Below are 26,521 nucleotides of genomic sequence, written 5' to 3' on the forward strand. Positions count from 1 at the left end.
GACCCTGTGCCTCATGGGAACAGTCCAGCCCGAACTGCCAAGCCATGTCTTCCCTGGACCGGAAACAAGCATCCTGGGACTGGTTTCTGGTTAATCAGCCGTCATCAGCCAGGCTAGCTTGAATCCAGTGGCAAAGTGAGCAAGGGACCCACGTCTTGGCATACCCTGCCAACTTAGGGTGAACAAAGCGATACCAAAGGGGATGATGGACGGAGCGTTGGAGCAAATCAAACACTCACCCCCAGTCAACTGATCTGGGTTTAATCCATCATCAATCTTTAGCTCACTCCACCATCCCAGTTCAGACATGGCCATATGCAAATCAGTCTGACCCTGTGCCTCATGGGAACAGTCCAGCCCAAACTGCCAAGCCATGTCTTCCCTGGACCGGAAACAAGCATCCAGGGACGGTTTCTAGCTAATCAGCCACCATCCGCCAGGCTAGCTTGAATCCAGTGGCAAAGTGAGCAAGGGACCCACGTCTGGGCATACCCTGCCAACTTAGGGGGCACAAAGCGATACCAAAGGGGATGATGGACGGAGCATCGGAGCAAATCAAACACTAACCCCAGTCAACTGATTTGGGTTTAATCCATCATCATTCTTTAGCTCACTCCACCACCACAGGTCAGACATGGTCATATGCAAATCAGTTTGACCCTGTGTCTCATGGGAACAGTCCAGCACAAACCGCCTAGCCATTTCTTCGCTGGACCGGAAACAAGCATCCTGGGACTGGTTTCTGGATACTCAGCCGTCATCAGCCAGGCTAGCTTGAATCCAGTGACAAAGTGAGAAAGAGACCCCAGTACCCTGCCAACTTAGGGCGAACAAAGCGATACCAAAGGGGATGATGGACGGAGCGTTGGAGCAAATCAAACACTCACCCCCAGTCAACTGATCTGGGTTTAATCCATCATCCTTCTTTAGCTCACTGCACCCCAGTTCAGACATGGCCATATGCAAATCGGTCTGACCCTGTGCCTCATGGGAACAGCCCAGCCCAAATTGCCAAGCCATGTCTTCCTGGACCGGAAACCAGCATCCTGTGACCGGTTTCTGGCTCATCAGCCAGGCTAGCTTGAATCCAGTGGCAAAGTGAGCAAGGGACCCATGTCTGGGCATACCCTGCCAACTTAGGGCGAACAAGGCGATACCAAAGGGGATGATGGACGGAGCGTTGGAGCAAATCAAACACCCACTCCCAGTCAACTGATCTGGGTTTAATCCATCATCATTCTTTAGCTCACTCCACCACCCCAGTTCAGACATGGCCATATGCAAATCAGTCTGACCCTGTGCCTCATGGGAACAGCCCAGCCCGAACTGCAAAGCCATGTCTTCCCTTCCATTGTGAGAATATTCTCACAGTCCTTTGAGCCCAAAGAACAAAAGAGGTTGCACTCTTGCAGGTAAGTTTTCTTTGCACGATTAATTTATTCTTCAATCCATTTGTAACTGGGAACAGGCGCCTGTTCCGTTACAAATGGGAACATTTGTAACTGTTTATTGACTTAAACCTCTTCTGTGCTCTTTGTTAATGAAAAGCCTGCTGTGCTCCCTATGATTATGTGTATCCCTCCTGTTGTGTTCTAAATGCTTTGGTTAAGACCTTCTCTTTACAACATAATTGTAGGATCGGATGAATATCTCTGTGTGCTATTACAATAAGTAGGTAAATAAATATGATAGACAGAGACCTGATCTGTGCTACATGACTACTTGAAGCACTTCTTGGGGGGATTTGATAAAGGCTTTTTCCGTGCCTCATGAATGGAACTAGTTCTGTACTGTAATATTGATTACAGACCTGCAGTATGTCGCACAATGTCTATGTTAACATCATAGGGCTTTGCACAGGTGTTGTACGCTATCCAATGTACAGGAAGCAGCATAGAACTTCATTTTCCTCCATGCGTACTGTATAGTGGGTCGTATGTATGGATATTGTCTGTATATGATTCATATGGAGATCCCAGTTGTCCTTTCTGCAGTGACCTCTTGTCTGCTTCTCAGGTACCGAGTCTTTTGGGCTCTTCTCCTGCATGGTCAATGGCGAGGAGCGGGACCAGACTCACCGAGCCGTCTTCAGGTAAAGAGGAAGATCTCCTCCAGCCTTGATAGAAGCCCTACACGTGCAGGCTGTGGGCACTGCCAGCCTCTGATAGGAACTCTGTGCATTCTTTCCTCAGACACACCCTGGCCCAGGCCAATGTTACACCTTATTTTGTTTTGAATTATGATATGATCTGCCTTTATTCAATAGCCATTCACTAGTACATTCAATACAACCCAGCGGGCTCGTACATACGCACACCCATTCCTAGTTGCACAGCAAGTTACTTTTCCTGAGGGTAGAATAAGAAAATGACAGGTAAGTGAAGAAACATGAAACTGCAAAGCGAACCTGTATAGCAATATAGAGAAAGAGCATCCAAGAAAGGATGCAAAGCAGCTCCATGGATTTACATTACAAGAGGACCAGTATATGATACTAAAGAAGCAAGCTCTTACAGGCGTTCGAGGGATTTATGTACAAGTCCTCTGGATTTCCCCATCCTACACATATACACTGTCGACAAAGTATTCTCTTTACCAGTGTGTGAGAGTTTACGTCAGCAGATCAGAGTTGCATTGTTGCAATGTACTAATATTATTACGAATGCTCAATAAAATATGTTTAAAAAAAATAAGTGTGTGTGACAGCGAAAAACAGCAAGATGGAAACAAGAAACACATAATGGCAAAGCCAACATATCTAGCTTGCACTGACATAATGTATGCCTGTAATGCACACAGGAGGCAAGAGATGATAGAAAAATGTTCATACATGTGAAACTGAGAAGGAGAAATTGACTGAAAGCCTGCACCACCAACGGCATGGGCCCGGAGTACAAGTAATGGAGATGTATGTGTGGGATAAGGTGTGGATGGAAATAACAATTTTGACCATATCCCTACCCATTTGGCTATCACAAGCGAAATTCTAAGAAATGGGAAACCACAGCGGGATTTCCCAGCTGCTAGGAGGGAATCTGGAGTTCCCTCACCTTGGTAATCCGGGTTCAGGAACGCTGGGCAAGTCGTGATCGGACGTGGTGTCATCCTATTCTGGAGTACCACGCCGCTTACTTATAATCATCCACTCGTTGTACTCAATGGCAAGGTGTAAACATACACAACACATCGTGGCCAAGTAAACCTGTATTGGTCCTAATAGCTCTTGCAACTGACAGCTATAAATGCTAAAAAAAAACACAGATTAACATCCTTATTTTCAATAATTTGGAATCAATGCAGATCTCATACATGCAGCACGAATTATCAGTTAGAGTTCTTGTCTCATTACTTACCTTTCTTACTCCCTTTCCATTCTTTCGTTTCCTCCACCATTGCTTGTTTGTGTCATTCTTTCGTCTCCTCACCCACTTCATATTTCCACTATTCCTTGCTTCATTTTGTTCTCCCATTCTTGCTCTCATCTGTGGTTTTCTTGCTTGCATGCTTCATTTCTACTCTTGTTCAGCCCTCCTTAGTTCCTTTGTTTCACAGTCTCTATCTTTATTATTTTTTTCCTTCACTGCTTTTCCTTTGACATCACCGCTCTTCCTCGCTTTTACTCTCTTTGTCTATCTTCCTGTCTCCTTCTGTCCTCGTCACTGTTTTCTCTTGTGCTCCGCATCTCTATCACATCATCCCTGCACCGTTTGTCTTTCATACTTCATATCCCTGTCAAAAGCCTCTATTTGTTCTCCTTCTCATGTTTGTGTCTCCTCCTACTTCTCTTTCTGTCACTATCTTTGATCTTAGTTACCATCTTTGTATCTCTCTTCTCTTTCCTTCTGTTTCCTTCTTTTTTTTCTTCTGGATTTTTCACACCTTCTAAATGGCACTTCTTCTCCTCCACGTTACTCTCTCCCATGTCTTTAACTCATTCTTGTTGCAAATGACCTATTTCGTCTCCAATGGCCCGCCTTCTCTCTTGTTGTGATTCTCCATGTGATTGGTCTCACATCTCTCCTGTTCTTATTCACTCCCTCTCGTTGGTGTCTGTTCAGTGGGATTTATGTCAGTCCTTAGACGGTGTATGGTCTGCATAGCCATAGGCTAACACTACACCAACTCTCCTTCCAAATCAGACTGATTCAGCTGCTTTTTGTCTGGTAGGAGACCGATGATCAGGCTTCCCTCTGATACTGTTACACAAACAAAAGAAACACATGAATAGATGTCTAAACAAATTCACTTAATAAAATGGTAATCGAATACCAACAACACATAACTATGAAAGAGAAAAACGAAATGGTAATGTAGAAACAAAACAACTACACCTAACAATTAAAGAAAAAAACAAAGAAGGCCCTTAAATGCCTTATAATCTCTATAATAGAGCAATTAGCTCTTTGAATATAAAAGGGACGAATTAGGGCGATGCTGGGCAGAACAGGAGGCAGACATATAAAGGGACACATAAAACAAAGTACCATATAAATGACAAAGGATTTACGAGTGGCCGGGTAATCAGGTCAAATTCCAGCACCAGGAAATTACACCTCCTGCAGGTGCAGGCCCAGGGAGTAGGATTCTTGGAGGACAAGTACACGTGGGCCTTTGAGTGAGCGAGCATTGCAAATGACGGGCACACCTTACAAATAATGCGCTCTTACAGGAGGAACCAGGGGAGTTATCTGAGAGAGGGCATGCATGATCTTGCCAAAATTCAAAAAGAGCACTTTGGGGAGGATGGGGTGCGATTCTGGCACATCTGTGAGCAGGGTGCTGCCTCTATGCAGGTCTGAGAGGACTAGAGATTGCACAGTAGGTCTACATCTGCTTTCAGAAGGAAGTACTTTATTTTCTAAAGGGTGATATTTGGTGCTTGAAATTCCTTTCATCTTAGAGATGTGGGTCTTGACACTAGCAGTTTTGTCAATATTAAAGCCAAGTTCCTTGGCACTGCTGGTCAGCTTTTTGTGCAGCCAACTAACTTCCTTGATAAGAACAAGTCTTTATTTTGTTGTTAGTCACAGTTGTGCTGAGGGCAGTTTTATCGGACAGAGTTTGACATCCAGACTTGGACAGCAGTGAGACAGTACCTTGGTTGGTGAACATGATGGATGTAATTTTCTGGTAGACATGTGCGTCACCACTTCATGATGCGTCTTTATGTGCTTGATGGCTCAAAATGCTCCCGAGTTCTACAGGAGGAGGTTCAAGAACACCAGTAGAAAGACCAAACCCTGTTGAATGCCCCAGGCCAAAGCGATGAGTTCTGATCTGAGAAGTGTCCATGTGAACATTTTGTAGGTATGGCTTGAACCACTGCAGTATGAATCCTTTGCAGCCCATTCTGTTGGAGAGGGTGTTGACCCAGGTGTGGGGGCCGACGAACATCTGATCGATAGAGTTTGCATCATGTCTTATGTCCCTGCAATTCATTACTCCACAGAAATGCTGTTTTTTCTAAAAAAAACTGAAGGCATTCTCTTTGCATTTGTGTTCTTCGCCTCAGTTTTTGCAGTACATCTTCAGGCATCACTCAAGCTTGCAGAAACTTTTCTTGTATCTTCTTCAGCAAGCTTTTCCAGGATCCTGACTTGTTCAGTACCTAACTGTAATGAAGCACAACGCATTTAACCAAAACTTTTTGTTTAGAGTCTGTACTTGGGGCCTCACTAAGATGCACCGGCGAGGGAGGGATGCTAATTGTACAATCCTAGGGTAAAAGGGATTAAGTCCCCTTACACCTTTGGATACAGATGTATAATACCTTAGCTGAGATTTGGGAGGCAGAATGTGCCATGGGAGTGTCCTAAATTATGTGGTGTTGTCATTGCTTTAAGTGGGCCGGGTCTCACCGGTGCTGAGCACCAGCAGATTTTTAAAGGAGGCCTCAAACAGGTCTCTATGGGGCTCTGTTTTGTGCCCTGGCACAGGCGGTCCATTTTTTCAGGACTGCAGTGTCAGCAGGCACATCGATGTGCATGTGCTCACACTCCTTACTTCTCACTAGAGGAGAAGTTACAGCATGACTTCATGCCAGGTGAGCATTGTAGAGGAAGGGACATCCTTCATAGAGAGTCATTTTCTCTCTGGATTTCGCCTCTCTTTTTGAAACTCAGGGGCAGCAACATTGTCGTGGTGTCACCGGGGCTTTAAATCAAAGCTTTTTCAATATTATATACAAGCCATAGTTGCTGTTTATTTATCTTATGCAACTAGCAGCCATTGACAAAGCCAATAGTCTTGACTTGTTGTAGGTATGATGTTACTTGTATCATATATCTGAATGCAATGACAGAAACAGCAAAATACAAGGCGGGTGGCACACTATGCTAAGCACAGATTTTTTGCTTATGTGTTTGTAAGCCATGCCCTTAATTACATTAGCCACGCCCTGTGAGAGACCCCCCAGTTTATTCATCCCACTTAAAGCCCTGGGTGTTGTGTTGGATGGTGGATTAGCACTATGGTTGTGTTCTAAAGGTACCTGCCATCCAAACCTTTGGGAGTTTTTGGACGAACCAGATTGTGTCACATTATTTTGTAAATTAGAGCTTAGATCTGCAAGTAATCTTGTTAGAAATAAAGAAAGCCTTGCATAAGAAAGCGCATTTAAGAACAAAGTTCCTCATTTTGAACTCATAGTCATGCCTTTAGCAATTTAATTTTCCTGCAAGGTTCCCACCTTTATTGATGTGGGGCCAGATGTAGGTAGGCATTTACCGGTCGGTAACGGCCGAATTCGGCCGTTACCGACCGGTAAATGCAATTTGAGATGTAGGGCCCTGTATTTTACAGAATCGGTAAATTTACCGATCGGTAAATTTACCGATTCTGTAAAATACCGAATCGGTATTTATTCCGATTCGGTAAAATTGATATGTAGGTGGGACTCTTCTGAGTCCCACAAGCATTAAAGAATCGGTATTTTACCATCAAATACTATTTGATGGTAAAATACCGATTCTGGTGTGCATGCACATGTGTGCATGCACACCTGTGCCATATGACAGGCAGACCTGCCCTTAGGGCAGGTATGCCTGCCACATGGCCCCCAAACCTTTTTTGGGGGTGCTAGAGGGTGTCAAAGTGACACCCCCTGCACCCTTGTCAGAATCGGTATTTACCGATTCGGTAAAAGGAACATCTGGATGTTCCTACATATCCACCCCTCAGATTTACAGATTTTTAATTACCGAATCGGTAAAATTCGGTAATTAAAAATCGGTAAATCTCATTTACCTACATCTGGCCCTAAGTGCCCCTAAACATATTGGCGGTATTAATAATGATTAATCTTCATAATTTTTGAGTCGTAGCAAAATATAGGAGAAGATCAACAGTAAGTCACATCAGGTTGTCAATGGTATATGAGGCAATTATTAGTTACATCTAAAACATGTAAATTCATATGCCCAACCATGTAGCTTGTACCAAAGGACACTTGGAAAAACTGCTCTTAAGAATTTGCTGCCACCCAAAATGGTATAGTACTTGCAGTGTTTACTGGGATTTACCAAGTTTTATGAATTCGTTCGAAATTACCCATATTTAGTGTGATTTTCTAAGTGATTCTGATTTGCTTTTGAGTTTACTCGACTGTTTGTGGAAGTTTTATTAACAGCTGGTGCCTCTGCTTTTGTTGCGGGAGTGATGTTGGCCAGTGTGGTCAAACTAAATGTTTTTTCCAAAATTGACCATTATTTAGCACTGGATTATGTTCTTTTTACAATGAAATAAGTACATTAAAAAATATAATATATATAACTAGCATCATCTAGATTTACCATCAATTGAGTCACTTACTTTACTTCAAAGTTCTGGAAGACATCAACCAGCAATGTAATCCCCCCCCACCCCTTTGTATTATCTGTCTGCTGGTCAGAATTCAGAGAGATAATAGAACCCTGCAACGCTATTTATAATTTTTCCAACATGAAAATCAGAAAAGTTGGGAAGGTTTGTGCCAACGGATGATTTTGTATATAATAATATGAGCCACAGGTTTTCCGGAGTATTTCCATTTTCCTGAATCACGGGCAGCATTCATGACATTTGTGAAGGCAGTGCCAAGCAGTCCAAGGCCCTTAGCAATTGTCACGGCGGTTATAAGCTGAGATACCAGTGTAATGAGATTCAGATAATTCGCATAATTTCTCGATATTTATGCCTATTTCACAGAAAAATTACCAAATTTGACAAAGTCCTACTAAAGAAACAAGACATATAGGAAAGTGATTAGTGGAGAGAGTGAGGAGCAGCACTAATGATGGAGCAAGGACTGCTACCTGTGCAGATTTTACTTCGCATAGGTAAGATGCTTCCAGGGTTGTCGCCAAGGTGACTACGGCATAGGCAGCACTTAAACCTCCATCTTCATGTCTCAAACATGAGCCATCCACAAACATCATAATATCCTCATCGAGTAAGGCTATTTCTTTGATATCAGGACGTGGCTTGGTGCTAAACTCTGTTAAATCTATACAGTTATGCTCCATTTCATCCTCTGCTTCGACATCCAGAGGAATAGGCAACAGGGTTGCAGGGTTCAAGACATTGCACCGGGAAATAATTACATTCTCGGCACCAACTAGAATTCTCTCATATTTAGTCAGCCGACTAGGAGTGAGATACTGGGTCTTTGTTCTGGTCAGTAATATCACAACAGAATGTGGAACATATACGGTGACAGGATGTCCCATCACAATGTTTTCACTCTGTTCCAGACTAACGCAAGTAGCAGCTACTGCTTTCAGGCATCCTGGTAATCCAGCAGCCACTGGATCTAAAGTGGCTGAAAAATAGGCCACGGACGCCTGATCAGCCCATGCTCCTGTGTCAGGACTGAGAGCGCACAATTGTCTCTTGTGTCACAGAACAGTTCGAAGTTTTTGGAATAATCAGGCATGCCTAATGCAGGAGCTGAGCACAGACAATTTCGCAATTTTACCCAAGCGGACATGCTTTCTTCGTCCCAACTGACTGGGTCTTCCACTCCCTTCTTGGTCATTTTTATCAGGGGTTTGGCTAGAGCTGCGAATCCTACAATCCATTGTCTGCAGTATCCTACAACTCCTAGGAACATTATTACTTCTTTCTGGGTTCTGGGCAGGTCCATAGTTTGAATTATCTTGATCCTTTCTGTAGTGACTTTTCGGATCCCTTTCTCTATCTGGTGCCCCAGATATTTCACAGAGTTCCTACAGAACTGTAATTTGTCTGGTGATACTTTATGTCCTCCCTTTCCTAAGTGATTCAGCAAGGCAATGGTATCAGTGACACAGTCAGTTTGACTTTGAGACGCCACCAGAAGGTCGTCTATGTACTGTACCAGAACAGACTTTCTTGGCAGTACTAAAGATTCAAGGCATCTTTTTAGGATCTGGTTGAAAATCGAGGGACTTTCGGTGTACCCTTGGGGGACACGATTCCAGACATAGACATGGCTGTCAAATTCAAAACTAAAAAGGAACTTGCTTTCAGGATGCAATGGGATGGAGAAGAATGCATGGCACAAGTCAATGACAGTGAACCATTCCGCATTCCAAGGAATCTGATACAGTATCACTGCGGGGTTGGGCACAATAGGACAGCAAGGTACAACAATTTGGTTAACTTTGCGCAGATCCTGCACTACCCGGTACTTCCCGCTAGGCTTTTTAATTCCAATTATGGGCGAATTACAGAGACTGCTCATTACTTCCTCTATGATGTTTGCTTCAAGTAATCTGTTTATTTCAATTGCGACTCCAGCCTTTACTTCTGCACTCATGTTATACTGTCTGGTTCTTGGGTACACAGCATTTGTTTTTATGGCTATTTTAACTGGATCTACATTTGCCATTAAGCCTACATCTCTTCCTGTGAAATCCCATACTTCAGGTACCACTTTTGACTGCAATTCTTCAGGAAGGTCTTCAATGGACAGGGGTCTAATTTCGGTGTCAGGTCTTACTAACATCAATTTGTACAGGCCATCTTCATCTGGGGTCTGAATTTCGACACCATTTGGTGTGCAAAAGATAGTACAGTTCATTTTGCACAACAAATCTCGTCCTAACAGGTTCACGGGACTGGAGTCACAGACCACAAATCTGTGCATTTCCTTGAAATTTCCTATGGAAATCTCCATGGGTTCAGTTACCGGAGTACTGATTATCTGATTGGAGACACCCACTACTTGGATTGCTTCTCCCGAGAGGGGTAGGTTAGGAACATCCACTGTTCTCACAGTAGAACGGGTAGCACCAGTGTCCAACAAAAAGGTGACGTCTTTTCCCTCAACCTTTCCTTCAATGTATGGTCCAGTCTGGTCTACCGGTAAGGAGGCGCCAAGTACGCACTCCTTGTCCTCCCCCCTCAGGCCCCGTCAATCTTGATCATCACAGAGGAAAGAATCATTTAACAAATACTGCGGAATTGTTGCATTTCTCTCATTCTCTCCTTCCCATACCTCGGCCCTTTCATTCTGCTGACCCTGATTCTTATAGTTCGGTCTAGAAGCGCGAGGCACTGGAGGCAGCTTTACCTGTTGCTGGTTCTTTCTTGTCCCCTCTTTCGGCACCTGTGGATTTAAACCATTTACGGGGGCATTACTGGCCTGCAAATGTGGACACTCGTCTCTCCAATGCCCTATCTGACCGCACCCGTGGCAGGGAAACTTTTTCATAGCCTCCTCCCGACTCATTTTTACCCGGGGTTTCCCTCCTCCCCCAGCATTGGAATTTTGGGTATTATTATTAGTATTCAATTTACTTAACTGTTTTTCTTGCTGTTCAGCCAATTTCACCTGCGCCCACATAACCTTCTCCTTGAGGGCTTTTTTCTTGTTTTCTATCTCATCCTCGCAGTATTTGGCATACTTGAGGACATCATCTATGGGCTTTCCCTGCCAACTGATTTTATTATCTCGAATCCACTGGGATATTTCAGGTCTTAATCCTAACACGAATCTATAACTGAAATGGGTCATGTCCTTCATGTCCACATTATCAATTCCACTGTAGGTTTTGAACACCTGCAGTAACCTCTCGTAAAAGGAGTGGACAGTTTCATCGCGCTCTTGGGTAGTTCTATCTATCCGGGTCCAATCGGTTTCTTTTGCAGGCACCTTTTTCTTCAGGTATTGTATGACTTGATCATACTTTCTCATTACTTCAGGCGAGGGAGCTCCAGTTTTTCCGTCTCTCTCATATTCATCATTGGGCCAATCAATTTCAATTTTGCACTCAGTCCATAAATCTACAGGCACCACAATGTCGAAAAACCCATCCAGGTCTTTCAGAAGGCATTTCTGAACTTTTATGAAGCGTTCGACCTGTTTGTACCAGTCAACTGGTTTCTCCCGTAATTTTGGAAAGTCATTTGTAAATGACACAATGTCTTGTCGGGACCAAGGGACATGGACATATTTTCCCCCAGGTACTTCTCTCATGGGACACAATTTCTCTGTGGGACCTACTTCTTTCAGCACGTATTCTGACGCCATGAGTTTAGCCCTACTATCTTCCTTTTTCTTCGCCCACCGGGTTTTCCATTTTTCTACATCCCCCATTTCTGTAGGAGCTTCAACAATTCTTTTATCTGGGTTTGCTTTCCTGCCACATTCATATTCTCTAAGTCTTTGTCGGAAAAATCTGCTCTGTAGGGTTTCTGAAGGGCTTTGGAACGGCTAACATCAATTCCCATGTCTGCGGCAGTGTCTGTCAATCTCTCATGGAGCAATCTAGTGCTCCGGGTAAGGTGTTTGCTGATGAACAGTAACTCGTCATCACTAAAGGAGTTTAACCGGTCCAATCCTACGTTACCAGCCATTAGTTCCTCTATTTCTATCCTTAGTCTATAGATCTCTAAGGGTTTTGGTTGGGGTGTGTCCTTTTCTAACTCTTTGGTCCATCTATCCAATTCTTCTGGAGAAACTACAGTGGCACTTCTGACCCCTGAAGTCGTTTCAATCAGGACCTCCTTTGTCCTAGCCTGAGTTCTTGCCCTTGGTACACTGGTTCCAGGTTCCCTAATAGGCAGATCCATTAGGGATATTACAGATTCACATTCACTTTCTTGATCATCGACTATGAGCGGCTCTTTTCTCGGGGGAGGAATGGTAGGGGTTTGTACAATTGGAGTTATAATAGGAGTTCTTGGACTAGTCAGTCTATCCCCATAAAGAGGTATGGCTGGACCGATAGTTACTGGGATAGTCAGTGAATCCGGACTGGGATTTATCTGAGCTATGGTCTGAATCAATTCAATTCGCTGTTTATTCAGGGCTTCCCTTTCTCGCTCACGCAAAACCCTTTCTGCAGAATTGTCATGCATCACTTGAAGTACCAATGTAGGATAGATATTTGGGGCAGCCGGAAGGACCAAACTTGGTCGATCTTCCCCAAAAGGGCGATAATTTGGAATTGCGGTACTAGGTCTGCAAAACCCATCACCATCACTGGCTTTACTTTCAGTGCCAGGTACGTCTGTCTCACTGGCCCTTCGATACCTGGGATATTTAGAGAACGGGTTCTGTGGACTCGTAGGCTCTGACTCGGCTACATAGGGAGGGGGGTTTTTCATTAACAAATCCTCTAGGTGTTCATCTTCTGAGTCCCCCACGGTCATTAGGTGGCGGGTTTTCTCAGTACATTTCCCTTTCTCTTGTTCGAGTACCCCCATCATTGGAAACAACCCATCAACCATCATATTCTGTCTCCACTGTTTCATTTTCTGCTCTTTGGTTTCTTTTTGGACCCTTGGATACCATTTGCTTACTCCCTTGTCCATCCGGGGTCTGTCTCTTTCCAGAGCCTCAATTTCCCACTCTTCTAGTGCTTCATACTGGGTTAATCTAGGTCTGGGATGTAATTCATTCATTCGGGTTCTTAAGTTAAACAGGATCCTACCATTAAAAGTACCGTCAATAGGAAATGCTAGGACTCCGTCATCTGCAGTATACTTTACCCAGTTTTCTAACCATACACAGGTATGATACCCTTTTTCAAACATCATGAAGGAGGCAGGAGTATTTGGCGGGGGAATGATCACACCTTCCCTCGTTCTAATGGGCTTGTCGGTTTTAAAAACATTCTTTATTTTATCGGCAAAAGACATCTTTCTTTTTACTCCGTACATTATGCACGGTCTACCTCGTAGAATCTGTTCCTTATAGAAGCCTAGGTTCTGTGGATTAGGTAGGAACTCAGGATACCACATACACCTTTCCAAACCCCTCTCAAGCTCCTGTTGATTAATTTTGTTTACCTTTGTGCTTCCAATGCTAACGCGACTTCTATCTCGCAATAACCAATCAACACTGTGACTACAAAAATCCTTGTCCAATGGGTGCGCGGCCTTTCGCGAGACGAGGTCTCACGCTCCGGCACACACCCCTCCCTTACAATTTCAGCTCCACTACACGCCCGCTGTCTCGACCAATACCAGCGCGGCGCGGAGTGACGTCAGGGCAGTCTTCCGACTGACTCCCTCCTTCACAAGGTAACGGAAACTTTGAATTTTTCCTAAAGTGCGAGTGCAAATTTTAGTTAACAACACGCAACGTTCGCCGCAGTGTCTGAGTGTTCTAAATAGAAAGAAAAATTTTCTCTCACTACAAGTAAACCACTTCTGTCTACTTTTCATTCACTCCGGATAGACTTCTCTGTCTAACCTCCCACACGAGCAATATAGAACCTGTTACTCCTCTGACTCATCCACTTCTTTCCGGGATATATACTAAGTCAGGCTTTCACCAGCGGACTACCTTGCTTACCAGTCAAGCCTCAGAGACCCTATTACTCCTTCCGCATGTGCCCCTTGCTAGGAGATATCACAATGGAAGTTTTACTAAAAGGACTCGTGGCTATCATTTATCCAGATACAAAAGGATCCTAATTAGTGCTTCCGGTCCTTCTTAACCATGCACTAATAACTCACGACATGCGACCTCATCAGCTAACCGGATTCTGCTTACCATTAGCTATAGACTTCCCCGGGGATTCGGACTACACTGAACGCTCACATACAATTTTGTTAATATTACATATAATACTTATAGCAGCAATACAACAATCATTTACATATATATATAAATCCTTTAAAACATTTGCGCAATATTTGAAGCAATGCAGTCAATATAAAATTTTAGCAGCACATTTTATTTTCACGGTTTATTTATTTAACTATCGTGTCTACCTATCTTAACTAGTCCTAACCATCCTACTGCTACCAGAAAATTACTGATAGAGCGCGCAGTTCACCCGGGTCACCTTTTTCCCAATTTCCACGCACTGGGCCCTGGCGTGCATACAGATGACAGTGTTTGCGTGAAACGGGTGATTTTTCCACACGCTACTATGAGTAATTCGGGGGGTGACTCTCACACCACTTACTATTCATGTACCTGACTTACCACAGGCACATTACTCCTGATGGATCAGGAGCTAGCAGTGGACAGGCAACAAGATTCCTAACCAGGAGTAGAATTTTTATACACTTAGTACATTTATCTACACTTTATAATGTATAATGACCACAGACACCTGATGGGTTTTCAAAGTTTTATATAAAGAATTTTTAGAATGAATATGCCAGGATAATGAGGCAGATACAAATCAGTACATCAATGATTAGAATTAAAGCCACAATGTAACTATGGATTAGGGTAAGTACCATTAGGGTATTTAGGGAATACTGCAGAGTATGAGTATCAGGGAACACGCAATTCAAAACAGGCTTAAACTAAGGCAAGGGACATGAGAAGGGCCTAACATGCGCACTAATATTCTTATTCTAAACTTTATGCTATTCTTACTAAGTTCACGGCAACCAAACTCTAAAGGGAAGGAAAAATGGAGCACACTAACAGCATATGACAAGTTTAATAATATCCTACAGGTAAGGAGAGAAGTGGAACATCACTAATAAACATTTGCATATAAATCACTTTAAAGGTGATAGGGCAATATCACAGGCAAGAGTGCTTTATTGAGAAAAGGAAAGGTGAGAGTATAGTCAGACGGACACCCACATAGAATATTTACCTAGGACGGGAATGAAGACTAACCCTGGCCACGGGTCAGTTGGGACAAGCTCGGGGACAAGGACCCTCAAGGATTCAGGAATACCAGAAGGTGAGCAGGTACAGCTCACGGACAGTCAGGACAGGATACCCCTCAGGATTTGGGTCAGGACTGGGCTCACCAAAGGGCACGACCAATCACCTGCAGCCTCGGATGCAACGCCTGCGTTACCCCCTCTTCTGCACGGAATCCGCCAGTAACCCCGACTGGGTTTTCGAACCTCCCCAGCAAAGTGCTTCGCCAGCACTTAGGACTATTTCCACCCCTTGGAGTTTGTGGAAAGTGTGGACAGAGTGCTCCGCAGCGCTCTGTATCAATCACCTATAGAGTTCGTAGGGTCAGTGACAGGTCTGCTACTCGGACAAGTCGGACGATTTTTCTAAGCTAAACTAGGCTAGTTATACACTTTTGGGACCCCTAGACCACCCACAAATGTTGCAAGTGACAAGTTCCCAACTTATGATTGGTCAGGAGAGGTGGTTATGTCATGGTTACCACCTATAATTCTGTGTTCCCACAATGAATATTCAATTTTTCATACCCGCCCCTTGCGTTCACGTTCCCAGGCATAGGAATATGGAAAACAATGAGAGTGTACAGCGTATAGAAACAATGTATCGTTAGCTAGGTAGATATCAGCATCTTCTCCCATGGCCTAGGTAGCTTCCCAGGCGCATCTTGCTTCAGGAGCCAGCTGGCTGAGTTTTGCTTCTGCGCAGTTGGGTTTTTCCCTCATCACGTGTGCGGGGAGTTTACAGGCTTCAAAATGGATTCCATCTCCCGACCCCAGCCCATGGATGCGTAATACATGAAAAGTAAGCGAAAACAAATTAGAAACACAGAAAAAATGAATACACTGTATACCAAGTAATTCTTCACTGCACCCCTTACTTTATAATAACTATAGCATTAAGGTTAAGGCGGAAAAGACAGATATGCAAAAGCAGCAGGAGTGGGCAGAGAGCATGGTTAAACATAAGCGGCCATTTTCAGTAACAATGCACATGAGCAACAAACTCCCTCCAAAATGCGAGTGCGTCACATCACGTGGGTATGACCGACGCATGCGCAGACTGGATTTTCTGCGAAGCGGCCATTCAGTAGTGCAAGCTGTGTTATTACGGAAAAACACATAGGCAAGCCTCCTAGGGACACCCGCGTGTTGGGGAAAAAGGCGAAATAAATGACGGACAGGTTGAACTAATATTATTACAAGTTAGGCGAGGTTCTTGAATACGAGCAAGTCGCTTTACGTGCGAATCCTTGCTCCATCACTAAAACATTGCATATTCCTGGGTTTACCCAAATTTACAATCTCATTTATTGAGACAGATAGCAGCTATTTGTTTACTTTGTCCATAAGTGTACCATGACAGTGAGGAGCATGAGCAGAACAAGGGTTTGGAGTTCAGACACTCATCTTGTTGTTACTACACACGCGCCATTCAGGGAGAAGGCCTGGTCAGTGCACATTACAGCCAGGGGCGGCCTTAGGCATGTGTAAGCTGTGCACCTGCACAGGGCCACCAAACCCCAGGGGCCACCACGCCAATATATATCCTTAATATAATAATCCTCTGAGGATGGATACACATTTGCGTGGCGGCCCCTGGCAGGGATTTAGCGGCCTTCGGCTATGTTCCACTCCCAAACACCCTGACCCACCCCTCTTCACTGGCATCCGCTTTCCGCACCGCCCGGACCCTCTCTTCCAGGGCCCCCCACCTACGCTCCCTGCCCAGGGCCGCCATGAGCCCAGAGCCGCCCCTGATTACAGCGCAACATTGATTCTCACTAAACTGAACTGGTCTTGTATTAATCCGCCAAACACCTGACTGGGCATCATGTTTCTGATTATTGAAGATTTTAGACTTTAAATATACCTTTGCTGGTTTTGTAAAGTTTAGTTAGATGTATTAAGCAGCCTGTCATCCAGATCACAGAATACAAAACTACTTAAGTTTATTTTTTGCTACAGGACAATGATTTTCTTCAGAAGTATTGTACTGGGCATAATTAGTCACAGCTTGTGTTCCTTTGTATTTTGGGAATATGCACAAAAAAGTACGAAAAACACTTAGATTGAGGTGGATTATACCACCACACTACTGGTTCTCTATCTTGGTTTCCTGTGTTGGATGCCCATGTGGTACGGTTCTGGCCATTGTAGTAGATGATTTATCTAGCAGAGGAAAAGTGAGCTGAAAATTTGGGCTGCTCCACCATTCAGCAATGAACAGCAGGTCAGTGGAAAGGGCTAGTGGAGGTGTCCTGCCCTGTATATAGTGTGATCATTAGCATTCCATGTTTCACAAACTATGCCATTAGCTAAAAATGTGCCTGGCAAATCCCTCGGTAGATCAAGACGAGCATAAATTGCCCTGGAACAGAGTTTAGGGTCCCCTTAAAGTATGTTTTCAACAGATTAACAACGTGTCCAGCCATAAACTCAGGATTTTATAGAGAAAAAGGGAATTCACAAATTTTCTAATGTATCATTTAGGAATCCCTGAGGCGATCATATTTAGTGGAACGTAAGTGGAACAGAGCAGGAGAAAACACTGCAGATTACCCACATCAGACATCCAGAATGAAACGAGATTACCTATTGTTGATAAACTAATCCTGTTTCGGAAATGAATAGACATACAATTAGAATGTGCCACCATTGCTCCAAAGGAGGTTACAGATTAGAGGTTAGAATAAATTGGATTTGCTTATTGGTCATCACTACAAAAATAATCTAGCATTAGAAGAAGATGCTGCTTCATTGCAAACAGCCTGCTTAGTTATCAGTATATAACCTCCGGGCCACCAATTCTCACATTTATATGGGTATTGTCTGTGGTTCGCACCGTTTGATGTAACACTGATGTAGTGCTGTGTGTATTAGAGATAACAGGACCCCTCTGGTCCCTGACATACTCCGTAGAAGAGTGATGTAAGTGATCGGGTGTGGCTAAGAAAATTCCTGACGTAGTACAGGCAGTTAACGGTTACACTCGGAAGAATAAAGAAGTATAATACTGAGCTCTGTGTGTGACGTGATCCTTTATATGTACCCGGGCTGAGGAGGATGCTGCAACTGGCGACAAGATAGGGGATTATGTAAACCTCGCAACTCACAGAACCAAGAGTGCTCTCCTGGGGAGATTGCTGCAGTCCAACAGACTGATAGCGCATGTCACGTTAGTCTCAGTCGAAGTGAAAAACCGACCATTGGCATATGTGAGGTCAAAGCGCCACCTCAATCAGTGCAAGGCCTGTGAAGAAAGTGAAGGTCTACCAGAATTTTCTTTTTCATTGGCTAGATGGCTAGAAATTAGTTGGTAAACTCGAGACAAGGGATACTGCGCAACAGCCTAACACAGAGCTGTCATTCATACAGTACGAAAACACTAAATGCAGCTACAACCAGGTACAGAGAAGCACTAAAGGCAGAGAAAGCTGAGTGCAAGGAAACGCTGTAAGAGGAAACATTTCTGATGTAAAGAAATGCTAAAAGTTCTAGAAACTGGCTACAATGCAAAGAAGTAAGAGGGGGAGGATCCTTTCAAGAAACAAAGCTGCCCCTCACCACCAAAGAAGATGGCACCTGACAACCGGAGAAGGGACCCAAATGTAAGCGCATGGCTGGTGCTTAATGAAGGTGACAGTCCGAGTGGGCAGCAGAAGCGCCCATCAGCAGAAAGTTCCACAAGTTACGATGCTACTGCATTCCTAAAATCACCGCCTCCCTTCGATACCACCAAAAAGTTGAATATTGGCGGCAGATGGACTACTTCAATCGAATCCATGGAGGATTTCATTAATGCGCTGGAAGAAGCAAATGACGAAAGATCCTTAAATACCTAAAGAATTTGGTGGGTCAGGGAGTAAAGGAAGTGATAAAGAATATACCACACAGTGATGAAGTGATGTATTGTCAAATCAAAGAGGCGTTAAACACCACATTTAATCCAATGACAAATGTTGGCTATAAAAGGTATATTTTCAGTCAAGTATGGCCGAAAGATGGTGAAACGATGGATGAGTTTGTAGAAAGACTTGATTTGCTCATCATGCATTGCAAGTTCAACGAGTTCATTGATGAAGAGGCCATGCATCTCAGGGTAACAGATGGTTGTCTCTGATTCCTTCTGACAAAGAATGCTGAAAGTGACCCTCAATTTTGAGCAAGTATTCATGGCTGCTAGAGTGGAAGAAAGAGCTGCCAGATAAGCCACTTATATGGAGGCCAGAACGGCCCAAAATGAATCAGTGTTGAGTGTGAAAAGTAAGCCAAAACAGATGGTAGAAGGATCCAAAGTATTGTCTTCAAAGAAAACGAAGTTGTGTTTTCGATGTGGATTTTTCTATACACATGAAGGTATATATCCTGCCATTGGTCAGATATGCAAAGACTGTGGCAAAGAGAACCATTCTGTAGCGGTTTGAAAAGTGAAGGAAAGATCAAGTGCGTCATGTCGAGAAAACAAAATGGATGCCAGAAAGTTCCAGAGACATTCCAACCACACCCACAACGCCAAGCGTCAACATCAGATGAAGCAATTAGAAACTCAACAATGTCAATTGTCATAAAATTGCTTGTCTAAAAGTTTGTCATTGTCAAGCAATGGAGAGGTAGATGGGTGTGTGATGTCAATGTCGACCACTGGCCAACATGTGCATGTTAGGATTAGCATCTTGAAAGAAAGAAGACCTGTCAAGGCGAGATTAACAAGTGAAAGTGCGAGATTCATTTGGGCACTTTCCCAAAATCACATTGAAGGGGAATGGGCGCTCCATACTTTACAACCCTCTGCATCTGCATTGATATGTGCCATGGTTAAGCACCTGATTAGAGCCAAAGTCTTTTCCCACCTTGATTTATTTAAACAAAGGGTATCACCAACTCAAACTGGAAGTAAATTGCAGGTATATTACTACATTTTGACTCACCTTGCTTTATTTAGATCTAAAAGACTACGTTTCAGAGTGTTATCAGCTGCAGAACTCTTTCACAATGTCATTCGCCGCATAATACAGCCAGTCACAAATGCTTTCCGTTACGGTGATGACATACTGGTTTTTGAGGCTACACAAAAGGAACATAATAAAGCTCTAACACAAGTGAGTCTTATACTTGTGGATGCAGGTGTCACTCAAAATTAGCTAAGTGTGAGTTTCATAAAACAAAGCTCAAGTACATGCTTTGTCATCCACTTCTTTCTTACAAGATGTAACTATGCTGCAATCCTTCCTTGGTATGGCCAGTTACTGTTCAATGTACATATGTGACTTTGCCACTGTGAGTGCGCCTGTGAGAGAATAAACTAAACTAAATGCTTAATTTCAATGGTCACATGAATGTGAACAAAGCTTCAGGAAAATCAAACATGCGATTGAGAATGCCACTGAAATGGCATACTTGGATCTGAAAATACAAACAGGGATTGTTGTTGATGCCAGCTCAGTGTGGTTAGGTGCCTTACTTGCCCAGCACAATGGACATCCTAATGCACTAAGACACATTGTGGCTTATGCTATGAGGAGTTTGTCACAAACAGAACATGCTTATTCACAACCTAAAAAAGAAAGCCTCAATGCAGTTGGGGCTTGTGAATATTTTCATGTGTTCTTGTTTGGAACGCACTTCACAGTTGAAACCGAATCACCAAGCATTACTGACCATTTTCTATTTCCTAAAACCAAGATGCCTCCTCGCATTGAAAGTAGGGGTTGCGACTGCGGGAGTATGATTATAGGATTGTGCATCGTCCAGGAAAAGATCAAAACCCTGCTGACTGCTTCTCACATGTACCAATGTTGTGTTATGGCACTTCTCAATAAAACCCAGTAGCCCTGCTGCCTTATCAGTTGAACAAATCATTGTTGCCACAAGCACTGACAGAGATGTGCTAATACACAAAGACATTATTACACATCAGGGGGCGCTAGAGGGCGCGCTTGCGGAATGGCTGCCTAGACCTGCAGCTCCCGCTCCTTGGATATTGATCCTACACTGATCCGCTGCCACGGGGTGCCGTGTTACCCCCAGAAGCCCGGTTCCTGCATCACGAGAGTGCTCTCTGCACTCGGGCGAAGTTTGGAGCGGCTGCGAGGCTCGGAGCCAGAGATACGAGCTTCCGAAGATTGCCCGACGCCTGCCCTGGAGCACACTGGAGAGGGAGTCTGGCCACTACAGCTACGCGACTCCGGGGTCCGCCACGAGGCGCCCAGGCCGCACAATCACCCTGCCTGCCTCACCCCTCCGGGCCGGAATACTGTGCAGGTCGAGAGGGTGAGCGGCACCTACCATCCTCTGCTTGGCATCCTTCTGAGTGCGGCTCTGCCGACACGGAGTGCGACCTGTTTCCAACGGGACGTCTGCTGCCTTGCTGACGGCCGTGCCGGTCCCCGTTGTCGCTGCGGACCCGGAGCTGCGTGACGCTACATGCCGGACTCGACAGCCGGCTTCAGCGTTAAGGAAACGAAGCTGCTGCACTTGAGCAGAGTCCCCTCGCCACTGACGGCGCTCCTTTCCCACGGGGCGCCACGGATCCTTTGCACATTGGCAGCGTGGATGGCTGCTGTCGAGTGGCCTGACTGCCCTTCCCCCATGGGGCTGCCTGGTGGACTGCATTGTGCCTTCTAACGGCTGGTGAGACGCGACTCCTGAAGTTGATCCGGAGGCTTGGCACAAGGACTAGTGCTTCGACGCAAACATTGCCTAACAGGTACCTAGGGCTGCTGCTGGAGGCGCGGTGGGCGACTGCTGCCATAGAACAATTGCTGGCCGCGTGGCGCTGCTTGTGACATTGCACGCTCCTTGTGTTGCTGCTGGGCTCCGGCCTTGAGACACCCCTGGTGTGCAGCTGGTTGCTGCCCGCCCGCTTGACTTCCACTGCCTCTGCCACCCTATCTGGGCCCTCACCTGCTTGGAGATTCCGCCATGGGGCGTCCTGACGCTCGTCAGCCCAAACTGAGCTTTGACAGCACTCGCAAGGGCCACACATCGACGCAGACGCGCCCGGGTCCCAGTGAGCCACCCCCGCAGCCTGCTCTGCCTGATGCCCCTGCTGCGGATATTGCAAACCTGCTACTGGAAATGCGGCAGGGATTCGCTACCGTGGTGGAGAAGGTGGATGGAGTCACGGCCCGGCTGGACGCCTTGGTCCATAAAGTGGATTGCCATGAGGAACGCCTTACAACTGCGGAACAAAGGATCTCCGACAACACCGACGCCACCGCGACCCACGCGACACAGCTAGCGAGAATGGATAACCTCCTCCGCATAATTGCGGCAAAGAATGAGGACTTGGAAGCGCGGAGCCGCCGCAATAACATTCGCATTACCAATGTGCCGGAATCCACTGCCACAGGCAGAATGGAACTCTATGTGGAGAAATTGCTCAAGGGCTCTATCGGGGAGGACGCCTTCTCCTCCCAGTTCATAGTGGAGAGGGCTCATCGATCACTGGCGCCTATGCCCCAGCCTGGCCTGCCACCGAGACCCATAATCGCTCGACTTCTGAATTACCGAGACCGCGACACGGCCCTTCGAGCAGCCCGGACACAGAGGTCGCTGAGGTATGAAGGCATCACCTTTTCCATCTATCCTGATTTTTCACCGATTGTTCAGGATGAAAGGCGCAAATTCCTTCCAATAAAAAAGAAACTGAGGGAAGCCCAGATAGACTATGCACTTTTGTATCCGGCAAAACTGAGGGTTACTCACCAGGGCAAACAACGCTTCTTCACTAACCCGCAGAAAGCCGAGGATTACTTTAAATCCATCCGGAGAGCACGCAGAGACAACCAGGCACCTGAAGACGGACTAGAGATCGACGACTTGCCTCCTGAATGCCAAGAGGATTAATTGCCTTCATGACCTTCGGCCTAAGACAACGATGTACTTATTTGCTGGTCGGCGCTGACTCCCCATTTGGTGGTTAGGCAGAATCACGAGGATCGGACTTCCTGGACATCGCACCCCCCCGTGGTAACGTATACCAAGGACCGCTTTCTCGGCCCTAGTCTCCACCGAGGGCGGTACAGACTGGAGCTATGGGCCGGATCGTGGCAGCACGCACCTTTGGATGATCCCTAGTTGGGTATTCCCCGCTGATCTATTGCATGTTTGGCTATTTGCCACTCTGAAGTTGGGGGGGAGGGGGATGAGGGGGGGAAGTTTTTGGGGATTTCATGGCTGCTGGCATGTTTGGGATGCTGGGGTGGGTGGGGGGAGATCGGACTTCATGAGGTTACTGTTGCATGGACTGTGTATGCATATACTGATGTGGTGTGGAGCCTGGCGCTTCTGGTGCGGGTATGATACTATGCTTTGGCCCGATTGGGCGCCTTCTTCTTTGCTGTCGATGTGCTCATGGCTGCGGTGAACTCGACTGCGCGATTGACATGCCTTTCATGGAATGTTCGGGGGTTGAACGATGCTCGGAAATGCAGGAATGTTGTCGCCTACTTGAATAGACATCATGTACAAGTAGCTCTGCTACAAGAGACACACTTGCCCGTGCGCAGGGACGCCCCGTTTGGACTGAAATGGGCGGGTACCCGCGCTTTTTCCTCTTATTCGTCTTATGCCAGGGGTGTGGCGATTCTTGTCGCCCGTGGTGTACCCTTCCTTCACATGGGTGAGATGGCGGACAAAGAGGGAAGATATGTTTTGTTGTGGGGGAGAGTGGGACATGACACCTATCTATTTGTCTCAATGTATGCACCGAATGTTGACTCACCTGTTTTTTTTTCCACACTGTGGGGCAAAATCGTTTCCATTGGGGCAAGGCATATCATTTGGGGAGGTGATTTTAATCTGGCCCTGGTGCCCTCACTAGATAGGGCAGATGGGGTTAACTCTTACAAGCCCCGAGCTAGGGAGGTTTTAGAAGAAGTGATGGAGGAGGGTGGACTATTGGACGCCTGGCGACAGATACATCCCCACGGGCGGGAGGGCACGCACTTTACACATCACACCGGGACCTGGGCGCGCTTGGATTATTTTTTGGTAACCCGGGACGTCACTGGGGAACTGTTGGAGGTCGACCATCTGCCTAGAACCTATTCGGATCACAGCCCTGTTAGACTACAGTTCCGTACTCCTGGGTGGGATAGTCCGAGACCGCAGTGGAGGCTGAGCCCAGATACGCTCCTTTACGAGCTTTTTCGTACAGAGTTGGGTGAGGAGATCAGGGACTTCTTCCCTAGAAACAAGGGTTCAGTAGAGTCAGTGGAACACATATGGGAGGCTTTCAAAGTAACTATTCGGGGCTTCTGCATTTCTAAGAGCCATGGGGTCCTGCGGGATATTCTGCGTACCATTACCACATTGGAAAGTGAGTTGCGTGCCCTAGAGCTCCGAATGGTGGCGAGTGATGACCCACACCTACGGGCGACCTTTAGGGACACACTATCCAAGTATGAGGAGGAGGCTGCCAGGGAGGCGAAATACCGGGGCAAACACTGGGTGGCCCGGAAATACTGCGAGGGGGATAGGCCTGGCAAGGTGCTAGCCTCACTCACGCGCGCGCCACGAGAACACAACACCATATTAGAACTTACTGATGAGACTGGCACTGTCACTAGAGAATCGGATGAGATACTGACTACATTCACAGCACATTACTCTACACTATACACTTCCAAGGCAGAAGCGGATGCTCCATATGCTGACTATTTGAATGACGTGGCGCTATGCTGGCTCAGTGATGGCGATAGGGAGTTCCTGGCGGCGCCTTTTGAACTCGAGGAAGTTCGCGAGGCCATTATGTCCCTACAGAATGGGAAGGCCCCAGGGCTCGATGGCATCCCAGCCGAATTCTACAAAGCTTATATTGATATTATGGCACCCGTGCTTAATGAAGTCTTTACTGAATCGTTAGCTAACGGCAAGCTGCCTCGATCTATGCGCGAAGTGGTTATCACCTCCCTTCTGAAACCTGGCAAGGCCCCTACTTCCTGCGACTCTTACCGCCCACTTTCCCTTCTAAATTGTGATGTGAAGATCCTTGCTAAAGTTCTCGCCACGAGACTCTCACTGCTAATGACTAGAATCGTCCTGCCCGACCAATCTGGCTTCGTGGCAGGCAGATCTACTTCCCATAACTTACGCACCCTGTTTTCTCTGCTACGCTCTGTCCACCCTGATATCCCAGTGGCGGCTGTGTTCCTTGACGCCACCAAGGCGTTCGACTCCGTCGAGTGGCCCTACCTCTTCTCGGTTCTGGGACGCATGGGGTTCCCTAAACTGTTCTTGGCCTGGGTACGCCTCCTCTACACGGACCCCACGGCGAGAGTACTGATCAATGGGAAGCTATCGTCACCTATCAGTCTTACAAGAGGTACTCGCCAGGGGTGCCCGCTCTCACCCCTATTATTTGCTATTGCGGTCGAACCACTAGCTTGCCGCCTGCGCCAATTACACCGAGAGGGAGCGATTCAATGCTTGCAGCGGCAAATCGATGTGTCCCTCTATGCGGATGACATCACACTATATGTCAAGTACCCGGAGCTACACCTTAACCCCCTACTCCGTGAATTCGTCCTGTTCGGTGGACTATCAGGTGTTCATATTAACTGGACCAAATCACAATTTTTTCCCCTTACTGACGCGGTGAGTGCTTTCCCATTAGATTATCCGTTGGTGTGGTGCCAGGATGATCTCCGCTATTTGGGGATCCGCGTAGCACGGGATAAAGATGAGACACTTCGCTCCAATTATGGAGTGGCCATAACTAAACTGGCCGCTTCTGTCGACAGGTGGATCACGATGCCGCTCTCCATGGCTGGCAGAGCCTCCCTCATTAAAATGGTGATATTGCCCCGCTTTCTGTACTTTTTCCTCAATATCCCCTATTACCCAGGGGCTTTCTTTTTCAGGACACTCCGCGCCGAACTGCGCAGACTCTTTTGGGGTGGCAAATCTCCCCGGCTAAAGTGGTCCACGTTGACCCTTCCCTACGACCAAGGCGGCTTCGACATCCCTGATTTCGAGGCGTACTACCTGTGCGCACAAGCGCATTTTGCCTACCATTGGATGGCTCCTACCCCCTTCATGCCTCACATAGCAGTGAAGGATTGGATTGCACACCCACTTCCATTGAACGGTCTGATGCACTGTCCCGAGAATTCCATCTCTACAGCGAATACCTCGGTCTCCTGCACCCTGGACGCGTGGCGGCGACTCGCCCGGCGACTCTTCTGCGCGCTGCCCTACTCTCCTAAGCTTCCTCTGGCCTATCATCCAAACCTTGCCTTGCTATCGGAAATAGGGTTCCGGCAGCTCTGTAGCAAACTTCACATCTCCTTCTGGGGTGACCTGTTCCACAACGGACTTTTCAAAACAGCGGATCTTTTCTTCCACTCGCATGCCCCCACACCCCTTGAGCTGTTTTACTATATACGACTGCGCGCGGGGATGCGGGACATCCTTCCGGATTACCCTGCTGAAC

General features: G+C 46.1%; 1 protein-coding gene across 2 annotated transcripts in view; it reads left to right on the plus strand.

The window, feature by feature from the left end:
* The window catches only part of MAPK8IP2 (mitogen-activated protein kinase 8 interacting protein 2), a 256,306-nt gene that overhangs the window by 154,313 nt on the left and 75,472 nt on the right, over positions 1-26,521 (plus strand). For both annotated transcript variants that reach the window (XM_086918822.1, XM_086918823.1), the window contains exon 6: positions 2,017-2,092. In XM_086918822.1, the coding sequence (XP_086774948.1) occupies positions 2,017-2,092 (76 nt within the window). The remainder of the gene's footprint in view (positions 1-2,016; positions 2,093-26,521) is intronic.

The sequence above is a fragment of the Lissotriton vulgaris genome, chromosome 1_1, assembly GCF_964263255.1.
Source record: "Lissotriton vulgaris chromosome 1_1, aLisVul1.2, whole genome shotgun sequence".
Lineage (NCBI taxonomy): Eukaryota > Metazoa > Chordata > Amphibia > Caudata > Salamandridae > Lissotriton > Lissotriton vulgaris.